The sequence below is a fragment of the Leucoraja erinacea genome, chromosome 11 (assembly GCF_028641065.1).
Source record: "Leucoraja erinacea ecotype New England chromosome 11, Leri_hhj_1, whole genome shotgun sequence".
Classification (NCBI taxonomy): Eukaryota; Metazoa; Chordata; class Chondrichthyes; order Rajiformes; family Rajidae; genus Leucoraja; species Leucoraja erinaceus.
The window spans coordinates 52293449-52309888 of record NC_073387.1 but is presented as its reverse complement, the minus strand read 5'-3'; the positions used below and the strand labels follow the sequence as shown (position 1 = coordinate 52309888).

Genomic DNA, 16440 nt, shown 5'->3' with positions numbered 1-16440 from the left:
TATCAGATTCAGATTCAACTTTAATTGTCATTGTCAGTGTACAGTACAGAGACAACGAAATGCAGTTAGCATCTCCCTGGAAGAGCGACATAGAATATGATTTCAATAAATAAATCTATTTACATGCATACAGTCATAGACTTCTTTTTTCCTGTGGGAGGAGTGTCCGGGGGGGGGGTGATTGGCAGTCACCGAGGTACATTGTTGAGTAGTGTGACAGCCGCAGGGAAGAAGCTGTTCCTGGACCTACTGGTCCGGCAACGGAGAGACCTGTAGCGCCTCCCGGATGGTAGGAGGGTAACCAGTCCATGGTTGGGGTGAGAGCAGTCCTTGGCAATGGTGAGCTCCCTCCGCAGACAACGCTTGCTTTGGACAGACTCAATGGAGGGGGGCGAGGAACCGGTGATGCGTTGGGCAATTTGCAGGAAGGAACTGCAGATGCTGGGTTACACTGAAGATAGACACAAATAGTAACTCTACATAAAGTAACTCCACCATTTCTCTCGTGCTGTGAGGCCGCTGCTCTACCAGATGTACCACTGTGACTGCATGGGTTTCCAACAGATGCTCCGGTTCCCTCCCACTTCCCAAAGACATGAGGTAGGGTACAGTAATGGTAACGCTGATGGAATGCAGGGGGGGGTTGGAAATGACGGCTGGATTTTATTTTGTTGAAATATTGCAGTTGCTGAATGTTACTATCTGTAAGGCACAGTGGCGCAGCAGTAGAGTCGCTGCCTTAAGGACCTGTCCCACTGTACAAGGTAATTCAAGAGTTCGCCCAAGTTGCCCGATTCGAACTCTGAGAATTTCGGCAAAAGCTGCTCGTAGGTACTCGGGGCTCTCGTGGACATTTTGAAAAAACATCACGAGCTTATCGCATTTCCCCAAGCACCTGCCGTTAGCGTTACGAGCCGCTAAGTGACGTCCCGAGCTCCGATGTACCCGCTACGTACATTCTACATACTTACCACGAGTTTGATTTTTTTGTTTTTAATTTGGGAGCTCTTGGGTAAACTCGTATAGTGGGACAGGCCCTTTACAGCACCAGACCCTAATTACAGGTGCTGACTGTATGGAGTTTGTACATTCTCCCATCGGGCTGCGTGGGTTTTCTCCGGGTACTCCTTTCCTCCCACACTCCAAAGACGTACAGGTTTGTAGGTTAATTGGCAATGGTAAAAATTGTAAATAGCCCCTAGTGTGTAGGATAGTGCTGGTGTACAAGGTGATTGTGGTCGGCGCAGACTCAGTGGGCAGAAGGGCCTGATTTTGCACTGTATCGTTTTTTTAAGTTCAGAGATACCGCCTGATTGTTCGCTGAGTTACTCCAGCACTTTTATAGAGTTTCAAGTGTTAGCATGCGTACTGAAGAAACTGGACTAAGCCAACAAGTCACAGTAACACGGACAATTTATTTAAATGCAATGCAATATTAAGGAAATACCATTTAGCTCCTCACACTAATTAAACCATTCACTTAAATAAAGGCCAACTGGTATCCTAAGTTCAGCCACTTTAGATCCATATCCAAACTAACAAATATATATATCATTTAAAATGATAACTCGACCAACTACAGCTAGTTTATAAGGTAATTAATGATAAGAGCAGAATTAGGCAATTTGGTCTACTCTGCCATTCAATCGTGGCTCATCTACCCCATTCTCCTATCTTCTCCCCATAACCCCTGACACCCACCCCTAGTTGTAGGAGTTTGAATAGTATAATTATCCCACTTTATGTGAGAAGTTTTTTGCATTCCCCTTTCTGTATGGATAATCAAGTCAAGTTTTTCTAGCCTGATGAAAAATGTCCACTAGTAAAAAAGGTTGTGAACTAGGTCGTGAAAGTGGGACAGGCCCTTAAAAGTGCTGGAGTAACTCAGCGAACAGGTCAGGCAGCATCTCTGAACTTTAAAATTACACATTCAATTTCAAAATCAGGTTCCCTCATTATCTACTGGTAGAATAATAATCTCCTTTGAATATCCCGAAAACTTTCGGCTTGCCTTTTACCCTTCTATATTGCAGGAATATATGCCTATTTTCTGTAATCGAGTGAACACAGATATTTATCAAAAGTATTTATTTGACAGTAGCAATTGGTATAATACAAATTTAAGAACGTTCACATTGAAAAATGTAAACAAAATATAATATAGTGCTGTTCATAAACATCCAACAAATCTTTGTGAAGCCACCAATTAAGTTGAAAAATACAAACTGGGAGACTTGGACATCACCACATATACGCCGTGAGGTCATTTGTGAAACTCCTGCATCTCTTAAACATGATAATCTATGTACAACTTCTAAAGCAATTCGATTCCAGTGTTGGCTAAATTGTATTTACTTACAAATAAAAGTGTTGAAAACTTTGCTTTGAGAGGTAACATAACTTTTTTTGCAACTGAATTTAACAAAATGCTGCCCTTTAATTAATTTGACTATTTGATCCACTGTTTTTGTTTATGATTTCAAAAAAATGAACAATTAAGTTGAGAAACATTTAAGATAATATCCGTACATAGTGAAAGAAAACTCTTTTGTTTGACATTTTACTTCTTCAGTAGGAGATACTATTGGGGAGGACACAAAATACTGGAGTAGCCCAGCGGGTCAGGCAGCATTCCTGAAGAGCATGGATAGCTGATCGGACCTGACCCGCTGAGTTAATCCAGCACTTTGCGTCTTCCCTTGGTAAACCAGCATCTGCAGTTCCTTGCATTCACAGATACTCCTGGGTCTTGTTCCATCAGCATTGTCTTAAAGATTTCCTGAAATATCTTCTCTTGCAAACTTTCTCGCAAATCTTTCCACGTTATAAATGTTCTTGTACAAGCAGAGCTCAAGGTGATGTAACTGAATGAGTAAAAGCATTTGGTTTCACACAGAAGCAAAAAAAAAAACAAAACCAAAACAGATATTGCCCAATTACAAGAACAGCAAACGGAATCCATGTGTGGTGAATTATTCTTTGCCTTGGCCAGAGGAATAGTGGTCATTGTTATTTCACTTTAGTCTTCCATAGTCCGTTTAATGTGATTTCCTTTGCTGGCTGTTGATGTACGTACGGGAAGTCTGGTAATAATTACAATGAGAGTAGGGGTAAAATAAAAGTCTATGTACATTGTGACCATTCATCTAGGCAGGACACGCTGACTTCAAATGCAACCAATAAGAGTTCCAGTTTGCCAATTTGAATCTATCATATTCAATAGGTCCATTCCTGACCTCATCTCCAACTGTGGCCTGAAGTCATATTCTACAAAGGAAAAACAGAACAAAATATTAGATTTTCTGACAAATAATGCATTGTCAACTAAACTTTGTATTTTTCCTCCTTCCTTGGGAAGGAGCTATTTCATTCAATTAATCACAGTTACAGAGTACTGGCGAGATCAAAGCTGCCATTGCAGTTTGCAGATGTCAATCAACCAGCCATCAAATTGCAATGTTGTCATCCTTAGAGCGGATGTGGAGAGGATGTTTCCAATAGTGGGAGAGTCCAAGACCAGAGGCCATAGCCTCAGATTAAAAGGACACACCTTTGGAAAGGAGATGAGGAAGAATTGATTTTGTCAGACGGTGGTGAATCTGTGGAATTCATTGCCACAGAAGGCTGTCTAGGCCGACAATGGATATTTTGAAGGAGATTGATAGATTTGTGATTAGTACGGTTGTCAGGCGTTACAGGGTGCGGTCAAGGGAATGGGGTTGAATGGGAAAGATAGGTCAACCATGATTGAATGGCGGAGTAGGCTTGATGGGCCAAACCGCCTAATTCTGCTCCTAGAACTTATGAACATCCACAATGCCCTTGAGCCCCCCACTCCCCACTGTGGTGACCAACATTCACAGAAGGCATCCCCGTGGACATCGTGTGTTCCCTCTCTAAGGACACAAAGGCATGGACGTGGGCCTGGAAGAGGAGCAGGCAGTCGACATCTTGGCCAGGCGCAGGAGCAAACCGACAGGGTAATCCCACCTCCCAAACCCACCCGCCACTGTACCCCGAACCCAAACGACAGGAGTGTGGGGCTGAAATGCAGCCAAAACATGAGGAGCAGCCCCTTCAGATACTCATACAGAGGCTGCAACAAACCTTGTATTGGGAGGTAATGGACGGAGTATGTGAACGGGTGATCAATGGCCGACATGGACCAAAGGTCCCTGTTTCCATGCTATATCTCTAAACTACACTAAAGGACACATGTTCTCTGCCTTAACAATACCCAATGTCTTTGCTTCCACAGGCGTCTGTGGCAATGAATTCCAGATCCACCACCCTCCTGCTAAAGAACTTCCTCCTCACCTCCATTCTAAACGTACAGAATTATTTTTCTGAGCCCAATGGTCCTCGTCCCTCCCACTGCTGGAAACATCCTATCTTTGTCCACTCTATCCAGGCCTTTCGTTATCCAGTAGGTTTCAATGAGACCCCACCCTCATCCTTCTAAACTCCAAGCGAGCACAGGCCCAGAGACATCAAATGCTCCAAACATCATCATCCCCAAGATCATTCTCATAAACCTTCTCTGGACTCTCTCCAAAGCCAGCACATCCTTCCTCAAATATGGGGCCCAGGTTTTCCTTCATGAACATTGGGGCCAATGAATGTGGTGTTAATATTTGGCTGGAGAGGTTACCCGAGCAAAAGAGTAGTGTTAAAAGGCAGAAGATCATTAATGTTATAGCGTTTTACCTATAAACTCTATTGCATCATCGAAAAGCGGATGCAAGGATTCTTGCTCACTTGTCCTAATGTCACATCCAGCGATATTTAGTGGAGTGGTCCCCATTCCGTTGCTATAGTAACCCCTTCCTTCAATGGTGTTGTGCTCCCACGTACTGTTTTCTGGCACTAATTCCTGTGGATTTTCAAAAAAAGAGATTACAGTTAAAATAAAGCACTTTAGTCAATATTTTACTCATTTTATTTCATTTACATTCATGAAAATATCAGCATTACTCACTATGAACTCACTACCCAAGAATTTCTGTGATTTATTTTTGCTTAATTTTAAAGATAAGATCTTTTTTTTTAATTCCATAAATTTTATATTGGCCCTTGACTTTAGGTTTAGATTTATTATTGTCACATGTACTGAGGTACAGTGAAAAGCTTTGTTTTGGATACTTTTCTGTCGAATCAGATAATACCATACGTATATACAATCAAGCCAAACTCAAGTACAATCGGAAGAGCAATGGGGAAGATACAGAGTGCTTTCAAGCTTCTGAATCTTCTTCCCGACGGGAAAAGGGAAAAGAAAGAATGACCAGGTTGGCTGCTTTTCTCAGGCAGCACGAGGTGTAGCTGGAGTCAATGCCTGGCAAGTCTAGTATGTTTGGTGGACTGAGCTACAACCCCACATCTCTCTATAATTTCTAGTGGTCTTGGATAGGGCTGTTCCCAAACAGCTTAAGAAATTTAAAATTAATGCATTGATGATTTATTGATTTGACGATTTAAAATTTACGACATTTATATGGTAACCACTAAATAATGTATTTTTATTTTCACTTTATCCTGCCAAAAATGAAGCAACTGAATTATAACTATTATGACAGAAGAGATTCAAGGACAAGGCATTAATTTTGCCCATGCATTGTGAACGATACCACATTTTGATGAAAAACATTGCCAGCTTTGATAATATTTTACACCTAAAGATTTCAAAGTTAATATAGCACAGGGTTTATTCACTTGCCTCATGAATATTGTGAAGGAAAAAGGTACTAAGGAACAAACACTTCAGACATTACTGGTCCATCTACTAGCAAGCAAGTGAATGTTGCAGCACGAAACAGCAGGGAGATGTCACTAAAACTATTTATTTTCAGGATGGTAGTGGATAATCGAGTATGCAGTGAGCATTCATTCTTCAAAGGGAGGGAGTTTACCTGTAAATAGAGACTATTTACTTTAGACTTTCCTTTAGACTTTAGAGATAGCATGGAAACAGGCCCTTCAGCCCATCAAGGCCGCACGACCCGTGATCACCCCGTAAAATTGTAAATTATCCCCAGTGTGTGTCGGATAATGCTAGTGTGCGGGGATCGCTGGTCAGTGCGGACTCGGTGGGCCGATTGGCCCGTTTCCTCACTGCATCTCTAAACTAAACTAAAAGGTGGGTTTTAAATCAATTGGCAATAGCAATGAGTTAAATGGAGTCTGGCTTATGCACAATACAGAATTCCCTCAATAAAAACATCTGAGTACACTCACCACTGTGCATTCCTCTCCCGACAAGAAGCGGTCAGCTATGAAGAAAAAAAGAACACATCTCAGTACGCACAAATGAATTCTGCAGATGCCCAAGTAACATAACAAACAATTCTGACCTAACTCTTGACTCTTCTTCCCCCCCTAGTTGTTTAGAACAGCTTTTCGTTGAACGCAATGCAGTCAGTGAAAAGACTGGATAAAGGGAATAACGTTTATTCATAAGTGCAAGATGCTGCATGCTTAGTGCAAGATTAAGTCCAGTAAAGTCCAATAAAAGATAGACTGATGATCTCCAATAAGAAAGATGGGAGGTCAGGACCGCTCTCTAGTTGGTGAATAGGATGGTTCAGTTGCCTGATAACAGCTGGGGAGAAATTGTCCTTGTCCATTGTTGACTTGCTCCATTTTTATAGTCGTGGAGCGTGGAAACGGGCCCTTCGGCTAAACCTGCCCACGCCAACCAACATGCCCCATCTACACTAGTCCCACCTCTCAACAGTTGCGAATAAGTACAGGACGAAATTAACTAGATTTGAACATCTTATACTAACCTGTAGGAGAGGGTAAAGGAGAGATTTGGAACTGATACAAGTCACAAGACCTGGCAATGGGCTCGCACTCCTCTCCCATGCCATTCCGATTCCATTCTGACAGTTGATGCACTGCTGCATGAGATTCTGATGAAACAAATTCTGTAAAAGATTTTGAAGGAGACAGAGGTTCAGCACGATGAAGAGTTTAACATGTTGAAGAATTTACTGTCAAATTATATTTATAAGATCATAATTGATAGGAGCAGAATTAAGACTATTAGGCTCATCAAATCTACTCCATAATTCAATCATGGCTGATCTATCTCTCTCTCCTAGCTCCATTCTCTTGCCTTCTCCCCATAACCTCCAACACCTGTACTAATCAAGATGCAGTGTCGCAAGTCACTGATCAATACTATGTGTTGGGAACGTTTAAATAAAAATTAATGGTCAATCGAATGTATCAGACAATTCTTTTAAAAGTCTATAAGCTGCTGAAATGATGCAATGTTTTGGTGTTTTACAAAACTATCTCAAGAGACAATTTTCCCCATGGCCTCACCTTCTATAGACACAGTGCTGTCAGCCACCATTTCCTGTGAAGTATATTGCTCTGTTGCAGTGTATGTGGTGTGATCAGTTGGTAATGTTATTGCTGCAGATTCTGGCGCTTCTTCCTTGATCTTTGACTTTGTCTGCAATAAAGTGAGGAAGATATTTTAGTGTTAAAATAAAAACAATGGGAAAATATTCTATGAGGCGGAAAAGATAGCGAACAGAACAGTGAGCTTGTAGAATGAAATCATTCATGTACTTACCCTTTTATTCTTGCTTTTTATTTCTTTGCACAAACGGGGCCTCTTTTCTGTGGGGAACAAAAAAAAGTAAAGAATGATATACTTTTCTGTCCTGGGCCTCCTCCATTGCCAGAGTGAGGCCACATGCAAACTGGATGAACAGCACCTTGTATTACGCTTGGGTAGCTCACTACCCAACGGTATCAACATTAAATTCTCCGATTTTAGGAAATACCATCCCCTTTCTTACCCTCCCCCCCATTTCCTGTGTCCCCTGATTTCTCCCCCCCCCCCTCATACCAATGTGCATCCTTTCACTACCCCACCGCCCCCTTTCCCCATAGTTTATTTCCACCTATATTACTCTAGGTTTAATTTTCATTCATCTCTCCAGATCTAACAGTCTCTTGTCTCTAGCCTCTGTCCACCCATGTGCCTATCAACCCCCACAACCTCACCCATGTCCACTAGGATATAGCTTGTCCCTTTCCAGCACAAATTCTCTAAACTAAACCAAGCTAAACTCTTATCAACCTCCCCCCCCACACCCACACACCCCCTGACCACAATCAGTCTGAAGAAGGATCCCGACCCAAAATGTTGCCTTTCTATGTCCTCCAGAGCCAATGCCTGCCCAATTGAGTACTACTTTGTGTTTGACAAAAGAACATATCATTTTCTGTCCTGGGCCTCCTCCACTGCCAGAGCGAGCTGTAGGATCAGCATGATTTGCCTATCAAATCATAATGAAAAGCAGGCAGAATTTTCAAATACCTTTTTGGGTTGACAGAACAAGCATTCTGTAGACTCGAATCGCACTGGAGCCTTTGTTAACACTCTTGTCCTTCACTTCCTCTATGTCAGGCAAAGAATTCATAGCACAACGGAAATTGGCTTTCCATGTTTTGGGTTCAGGTTTGTCCATTCCCTGCTTGAATCTCCCTACAAAATTAAAATGGAAGAGATTAGGCAACTGTTGTACATGGGCGTTTGAGTTACATTTAAAACATTAATATATCATTAATCATAGGAATCATAGTCAAACATTATTGTTATTTTAAAGTCCTGACCTTGAATATTTCAAGAAAAAGCCATTCCTGAGTTTTTCCATTCAGAATACACTTTGCTTTTATTACATAGGGTGGGAAATATTGTGTTTTTTCTACGGCAGAAGTTAACCCAGTAGGTGAAAACATCTTAAATTATTATCACATATCGTAGGGTCTGCTTTGCAAATGTGAACTAATTTGCGAAGAATGCCATGAGAAAGCAGATGGTGCGACTAAAATCTGAAATCAGGTTGCATAATATTGTAGACAGTGCATAATATTGTAGACGGTGCTCCGGTTTCCTCCCGCATCCCAAAGATATATGGGCTTTGTAGGTTAATTGGCCTCTTTAAAATTATTAGTGAATGGATGAGAAAGTGGGATAACACAAAACTAGTGTGAACAGGTGATGGATGGTCAGAGTGGACTTGGTGGGCCAGTTTCCATGCTGTATATCTAAACTAAATATATAGACTAGTATGTCATCAGAAGAAGGGTCCTGACCCGAAATGTCACCTATCCATGTTCTCCAGAGGTGTTGCCTTACCCGCTGAGTTATTCTAGCAGTTTGTGCCATTTTGTTTAACCAGTTTCTCCAGTTCATTGTTCCTACATACTGTAGACACAACTTCCTCATTACAGTTAATATTTGATACAGATAATAATCGATATGTGTTTTATCTCTGGAAGTGATTTCATCAGATCTGACTTGCAAAGCGAGCAACATTAGCATGGAAAACATTCAAAACCACGAGTGCTGTTGTCTGGAGAAAGTAAACAGGAATGCTGGAAAAACTCATCCAGTCCGCGTTTGGCCCATATCCTAAAAAACCTTTCCTATCCATGGACTAAACATGGACAGGTGGGACTGGTGTAAATGGGGCATCTTGGTCGGCATGGGCAAGTTGGTGCCGAAGGGCCTGTTTCCATGTTGTATGACTATCTTAGCCAATCAAGCAGAAGGGGACGCAGCAAACGTTTCAGGTCGAACACCCTCCGTAAACAGTTCTGATGAAGGAACTTCGACCCGAAATGTTAACTGGTTTCCCTTCCCAAACAAGTGCTGACTTTTTCCCAGTATTCCTATTTATTTTTGCACATTGTCATTCCAAAATATCGATGGTTCACAGACTGTTAGAACTATTTATTGGACTGCATCAAGCACCCACGCACAATGTGGTCAATGCAAGGACAATGTTTCCTACCTGTATGTACAGCCCAGTTCCTGAAAAGACACGCATCAGTTTCCAGGTTCCATCCATGTCGAGCAGCATGTTTCCACGGAATCTGGAATGTCCGTCGATCCTGAGTTTTGAAGGAATAGGTGTAAAGTTGGCATGATCAATTACGAAAAGTAGATTACAAATCTAGGACAATATTTCTGCTGTTGAACATTTTTGAGTGAAAGATTGTGCATGTAAGTGGGCCCTTCAGCCCACCAAGTCCATGCTGGCCCATTGGTTCTATGTTATCATAACACACAAGAGCAGAATTCGGCCATTTGGCCCATTGAGTCTGGTCCACCATACCTGCCTTCTCCCTGTAACCTTTAATCCCCTTACTAATCAAGAACGAGTCAATCTCTGCTTTAAAAATACCCAATGATTTGGTCTTACACACCTCACTTGCGCCCTATTGATGGAATTGAGAGCCAGAGGACATAGGCTTAAGGTGCGGGGAAAAAATGTAATAGGAGGTACACAAAAATGCTGGAGAAACTCAGCGGGTGCAGCAGCATCTGTGGAGCGAAGGAAATAGGCAACGTTTCGGCCCAAAACGTTGCCTATTTCCTTCGCTCCATAGATGCTGCTGCACCCGCTGAGTTTCTCCAGCATTTTTGTGTACCTTCGATTTTCCAGCATCTGCAGCTCCTTCTTAAAAATTTAATAGGAACCCGAGGGGTAACTTTTTCCAAAGGGTGGTGGATGAATGGAACGAGCTGCTGGAGGAAGTAGTTGACGCTGGTATTGTTGCAACATTTAAGAAATGTTTAGACAGGTACATGGATAAAAGGATAGGTTTAGAGGGATATGGGCCAAATGCAAGCAGGTGGGACTAGTGTAGATGGGACATGTTGGTCAGAGTGGGCAAGTTGGGCTGTTTCTGGGCTGTATGACTAAATGCTCGAGATGATTCAAAATTCTTTGGTCACCTGGACCAGTTGACCCGTGGAGAAATAATGACAAACAAAATAATATCTTGGAAAGGCAAACGGCAGCCATATGCTTTTTAGAGGTAAGGGGAGGAAATGCTTCAGTCAGGAACACTGTGTCTACATTTTTTTTTAACGTTAATATAATGAACCATGTCTCATTGTGCATTGCATTCAATTAGGGTGGCACGGTGGTGCAGGGGTAGAATTACTGCCTTACAGCGCCAGAGACCCGGGTTCGATCCTGACTCTGGATGCTGTCTGTACTGAGCTTATACTTGCAACCGCACGGGCTGCCTGCCTCCGGGTGCTCCAGTTTCCACCCACACTGCAGAAACTTCCATGTTTGTAGCTTGAGTGGCTTCTGTAAAAATTGTAAGTTGTCCCTAATATGTAGGATCAGTGCTAGTGTACGGGGTGGTCGCTGGTCGGCGCAGACTCGGTGGGTCAAAGAGCCAGTTTCCTCGCTGTATCTCTAAAGTCTAAAACAATGTCCATTTACCTTATTTATCCAACACAATCCAGGAATTTTGTTAGAATCGATTTGTAATTCCAACCAAGGTCTCATGCGCATTCTTGCCACAGGCATGTTTTCCAAGAACTCCTGGTGAAACAAAGAAAAAAGTATTTATTAGCAGTGAATGAGGTTCTTCATCCTAATGCTTCACATAGATTGACAATGACCCTTTCATTCTAATGAGGTCTTGATGAGTCGGTTGAGACTAGTGCTCAGTCTTATGCAACACAAAGACAATTCTGACACAAGAAGCTGCAAATGGTGGTTTAGCCAAGGTGGTTTACCAATGATGGTTTAGCAAATGGTGGATCACACCAAAGACTGCTGGGTCTCCCAGGTGTGAGCCATTTCAACTACCCTTTCCATTCCCACACTGACCTTTCTGGCCTGGGCCTCCTCTATTGCCCGAGTGAGGCCACAAGCAAACTTGAGGAACAGCATCTCAAATTTTACTCGGGTAGATTACATCCAAATGAATTCTCCAATGTTAGTTGACCAACCCCCTCTTTTCTTTATATCCCACCTGGATGCACACCCACTTCTTCCTTTCCCTTCCCCTTCTCCCCCTCAACGTGTATTCCTTCCTCTGGCTTCACATCTGTTTTATCCTCATCTCACACTTTGGTCTTTTCATCTCTGGCCTCTGTTCAACCATCACCAGCACACGTGCATCCTTGTGTAGGAATGAACTGCAGATGCTGGTTTACACCTTCTCTCCAGAGCCGACCCGCTGAGTTTACTCCAGCATTTTGTGTCCCATCTACCGACCACTTGGTCCTGGCTTTGTCCTGCCCCAACCCCTCTCTCTCTCTCTCTTGCACCTTTCTCCCCCTTGAAGAAGGGTCCCGACCCTAAACGTCGTCTAGCCATGTCTTTCCAGAGATGCTGCCTGGCCCGCTGAGTTACTCCTCGGCACTTTGTGTCTTTTTAGGAGAACAATTCTGCCCCGCTTGTTGTTGTTGTTGTGTGAAACTCGCTGTGGGAAACGCCTACCGTGGATTGGGCGAGGATCAAATGAGATCGGTAACGGATTGCGAGCTGCATGGTCAAACATGCAACAGACTCTCTTGTTATCCTTTAATTTCGACACCAGAACCTGACAAGTGCTGTGAAACTTAACGCGGTGCAAGGTGCTAGCTCCCCTGATGTGAAGTATGTGTGCGAGGCGCGCCTACTGTAGTTAGGTATATATGCATTGTTTGTCGCTGCTATTGAGTTATTTCGTTCTGTGATGGCTTATTGTTGTAAAATTGAGGCGAAGCGTTGAAAAGGCGGGTGGAACTGGTGTGCAATGCGCTCCCACGGTGCCAGTTAAACGACAGACACTGTCACCCAACGAAGCGCGAGAGAGAGAGAGAGAGAGAGAGTGGCGTTTCCTGGACTGAGTGGATTATCATCATCAGTATTTCACAGCCTAACCCCGCGTGATTCTCGACAGGCTACCGATCGCCAAGATTCAGTCTGACCCCGCACTTAAATCATCTTTACGTTTGGATAAATCGCCAAGCGTAAAACATGGCAATGTTTTCAAACTCTGCAGAATTGCAATTTACGTTTCGCTCGTAATCTGCGAAGGAGCGACCTTTAAACACAAGTATTTCCGTGCATGTACATCAGGTGAACAATTCAAACTTTAAAAGATTTTTAAAAATAAAGGTTAATTGCTAATTATTTAACTGCAAACTTTATAAGCATCGGTAGGTTCCGATATTTCTCAACAACTTCCGCGTGTGTTTATATAATATATATATATATATATATATATAAAGGCATAAATGTCCTAGCGGACAGGCGTTAAATTGCAACTATTATTGTTAAGAGCTTGTGCACAGTTCTCAAGCCATTGCAAGAAAGTGAATAACAACAAAGATTGTAATGCAAGACGATTGCAGCCATTCTTAACGCAGATATAATTTAGCACATATTACTCTGGTTTTCATTAAATTGCATCAATGCTTTTGACATTTAAAGCAGTCACTGCAAGTCTGTAAATAAAATGTACCCGGTATAAACGCTAGCAAAGCGAGTCCACGCTGTATCGTGTTCGTTGACGTTAGACGGCGTCTCTACCTGCAGTGTTGTGAGACTGGTTAAACTCTCCAGATGCAAGGAGACTTGTCTGCTAGATCACTCCAGTCGATCTGTCGGCTTCTGGGGAGGGTGATCGCTAATATTAAAAATCAAAACGCGGGAATTCCCACCAACTCTCATGATAAATTTGGAGAACCAATAAGAGCTCTTGGCACCCGTCCGAAATTGCTTCGGGCTGATACCATTGGTAAGGCTTGTGTTCGCATCATTTCGGGGAAATCATGCTGTTTAGTTGCTTCGCTTCGAATGGGGGAAGTACGCCACCAGGCCAGGCATCCCGAATAAACAAGAATTAAAATCAGCCAAAGATGTCAAAAACATGCACATTGTTTTAGAATTGCATGAGATTTTTTTTCTATTTTTATGTATTTTTTCCCATGCCCTTGGTCATAATTCAGTGCAACCATAATAGTGGATTATTTGTTTGCAAAACCCTATTTCAAGACACTTTATAAAATGTCACACTATAAAATAGAAGGATATTTTAAACATATATATCTTCGGATTTTAAGATGTGCATGCTTATAAATTGGTCTTGTGGTGTATTAAAACCTAGCTGTGATTAGTGTTAATGCCAAGTTAGGTACCCCATTAAAATGCACAATATTGGTCAATGTCCTGTTTAAAATGGCATTCCAATGTTTTGTACCCAGAAGCAGCTCCTAGGTTGAGATCTGCTCATTTCCCGACTAGTATTCACGCAGTTTTGTGCTATATCTCTAAACTAAAACACTAAGTATGTGATCAAAGTAACAATCCTCCCACAACGGGGAAACAGTGAAAGAAAATCATGATCCCATAAGATACGTCAAGCAGACATATTGCTTGCATCAGTAGAGTAGAGAAAGTCAAATAAATGATATTTTGTGCAGAGGTCTCAGTTCTTTTGGAAAGGTGCATTCATCAAGAAACACAACTTTCATTCATGTGAAAGCAAGATGTTACGAGACTTTATGTCCCTGCCTGATGTTACTGGTAGCTGATGGGCAGCACAGTGGCACAGTGGTAGTTGCTGCCTTGCAGCGCCCAGAGACCCAGGTTCGATCCTGACTATTGGCGCTGTCTATGCGGAGATTGTACGTACGCACTCTGTGATCGCGTGGGTTTTCTCCAGGTGCTCCGGTTCCCTCGCAAACAAACCCTTCAGCCTGGAGAGAGGGGACGTGCTGCATGGGCAACAACCTGTCCTCCATATGACATCGCCCAGGCTTGCATCCGACCACACATCACCTTCAACTAGGATGCATCACCCATGGTCAGTCATGACCCAAGGGGGCCGACAACAACTACAACAAAATCTAAACTAATTTATCTCTGCAAGTGATCCATATCCATCCAGGGATTATTTTTATGTCGCTATGATTCTAAAAACCTCTTAAGTGCCACAATTGTATCTGCCCCCACCACTACCCCTACCCCTGACAATTATTCAACCCCTGGTTGCCTACCCTTTCTGTGCATTTCATAACTTTAGATTCTTCCCCTCAGCCTCAGATGCTCCAGAGAAAATGATCAAAATGTGTCCAAACTCCCTTTATAGCTAGTACACTCAAATCCAGGTAGCATTCTGATAAACCTCCCTGCACCCTATCTAAAGCCTCCACATCCTTCCTATAATGGGGCGATCAGAACTGCACACAATACTCCAAATGCGGCCTGATCAAAGTCCAAGAAAGCTCCTGTAGCAATTACTGGTCAACCAGATGCATGGGTGTAGGAGGCCCTATGTCAGGAGGGGTGAGGAGACCCCAACAGTAAGTGTGTCATTAAGCTGGAAAGAGTACAGAGAAGATTCACAGGGATGTTGTCAGGACTCGAGGGTCTGAGCTATAGGGAGAGGTTGACCAGGCTAGGACTCTATTCCTTGAAGCAAAGAAAGATGAGGGGTGATGTTACAGATGTATATATAACCATGAGGTGAATATGTAAGGTGAATATTTAGGGTGAATGTCTTTTACCCAAGATTGGGGAATCAAGAACCAGATAACAGTGCAAGAGGAGCAAGGTTTAATAGGAATCTGAAGGACAACTTTTTCACTCAGATGGTGGTAGGTATATGGAACAGGAGTATCTAGTTGAGTCAGTTATTATAATTAAAATGACACAGGATAGAAAAGGTTTAGAGGGATCTGGTCCAAACAAGGGTAAATGGGACTAGCTTAGATGGGGCATCTTGGTCAGCATGGACAAGTTGGGCTGAAGGGCCTGTTTCCTTGCTGCAAGACTCTATGCCTCGAATAGTATGGAGACACAAGGAACTGAAGATCCTGGAATAATGCATTGAAATAATGCATTTAAGGTGCGAAGGGCAAACTTGGTTTATTCAATTTGGTTTAGTTTATTGTCATGCGTGCTGAAGTACATTGAAAAGATTTTGTTGCGCGCTAACCAGTCAGTAGAAAGACTATACATGATTACAGTCTAGCAACTCACAGTGCACCGATAAAGGATAAAGAGGACAACATTGCCAGTCCATCTCCTCCACAGATGGTGCCAGACCCAAGTTCCTCTTGCACTGCGCGTTTCCCATTATTTACTGTTCGTAAACATCTAATGAATAACAATGGCTTGTTCCCTTTATCTTCATTACTTTTTTGCATATAGAGTGATAGTTATAGAGTGATACAGTGTGGAAACAGGCCCTTCAGCCCAACTTGCCCACACCGGCCAACATGTCCCAATTACACTAGTCCTTGCCTGTGCTTAGCCCATATCCCTCCAAACCTGTCCTATTCATGTATCTGTCTAACTGTTTCTTAAACGATGGGATAGTCCCAGCCTCAACTATCTCCTCTGGCAGTTTGTTCCATACGCCCACCACCCTATGTGTGAAATATCTTTCATTCATTGTCCTTTATCTCTCTACATCGTCTATATCTCTCGTTTCCCTTTTCCCTGTCTAGTCTGAAGAAGGGTCTCGACTTGAAATGTCACCCATTCCTTTTCTGCAGAGATGCTGCATGTCCCGCTGAGTTACTCCAGCTTCTTGTATCTATCTGGAGGAGGAGCCATCTTGGGGAACGGCTGCTAACCAGCAGCCGTCCGTTTAATTCACTTTTTTTGTAGT

General features: G+C 42.7%; 1 protein-coding gene across 2 annotated transcripts; it reads right to left on the bottom strand.

Moving 5' to 3' along the window:
• Positions 1 to 2071: 2071 nt before the first annotated feature.
• Positions 2072 to 13500, bottom strand: LOC129701813 (interferon regulatory factor 1-like). 2 transcript variants are annotated; one of them, XM_055643278.1, is made up of 10 exons: positions 13353 to 13500; positions 11268 to 11369; positions 9819 to 9918; positions 8339 to 8506; positions 7586 to 7632; positions 7330 to 7462; positions 6786 to 6926; positions 6235 to 6269; positions 4708 to 4873; positions 2072 to 3267 (listed from the first exon to the last, which is right to left on the bottom strand). In XM_055643278.1, exons 2-10 carry the CDS (start codon positions 11352 to 11354, stop codon positions 3167 to 3169), a joined length of 978 nt encoding a protein of 325 aa, XP_055499253.1. In that variant the 5' UTR covers positions 11355 to 11369; positions 13353 to 13500; the 3' UTR covers positions 2072 to 3166. The 2 variants fall into 2 exon arrangements, with proteins under 2 accessions (XP_055499253.1, XP_055499252.1); XM_055643277.1 differs by having other exon boundaries at positions 13285 to 13467.
• Between the last annotated feature and the right edge of the window lie 2940 nt (positions 13501 to 16440).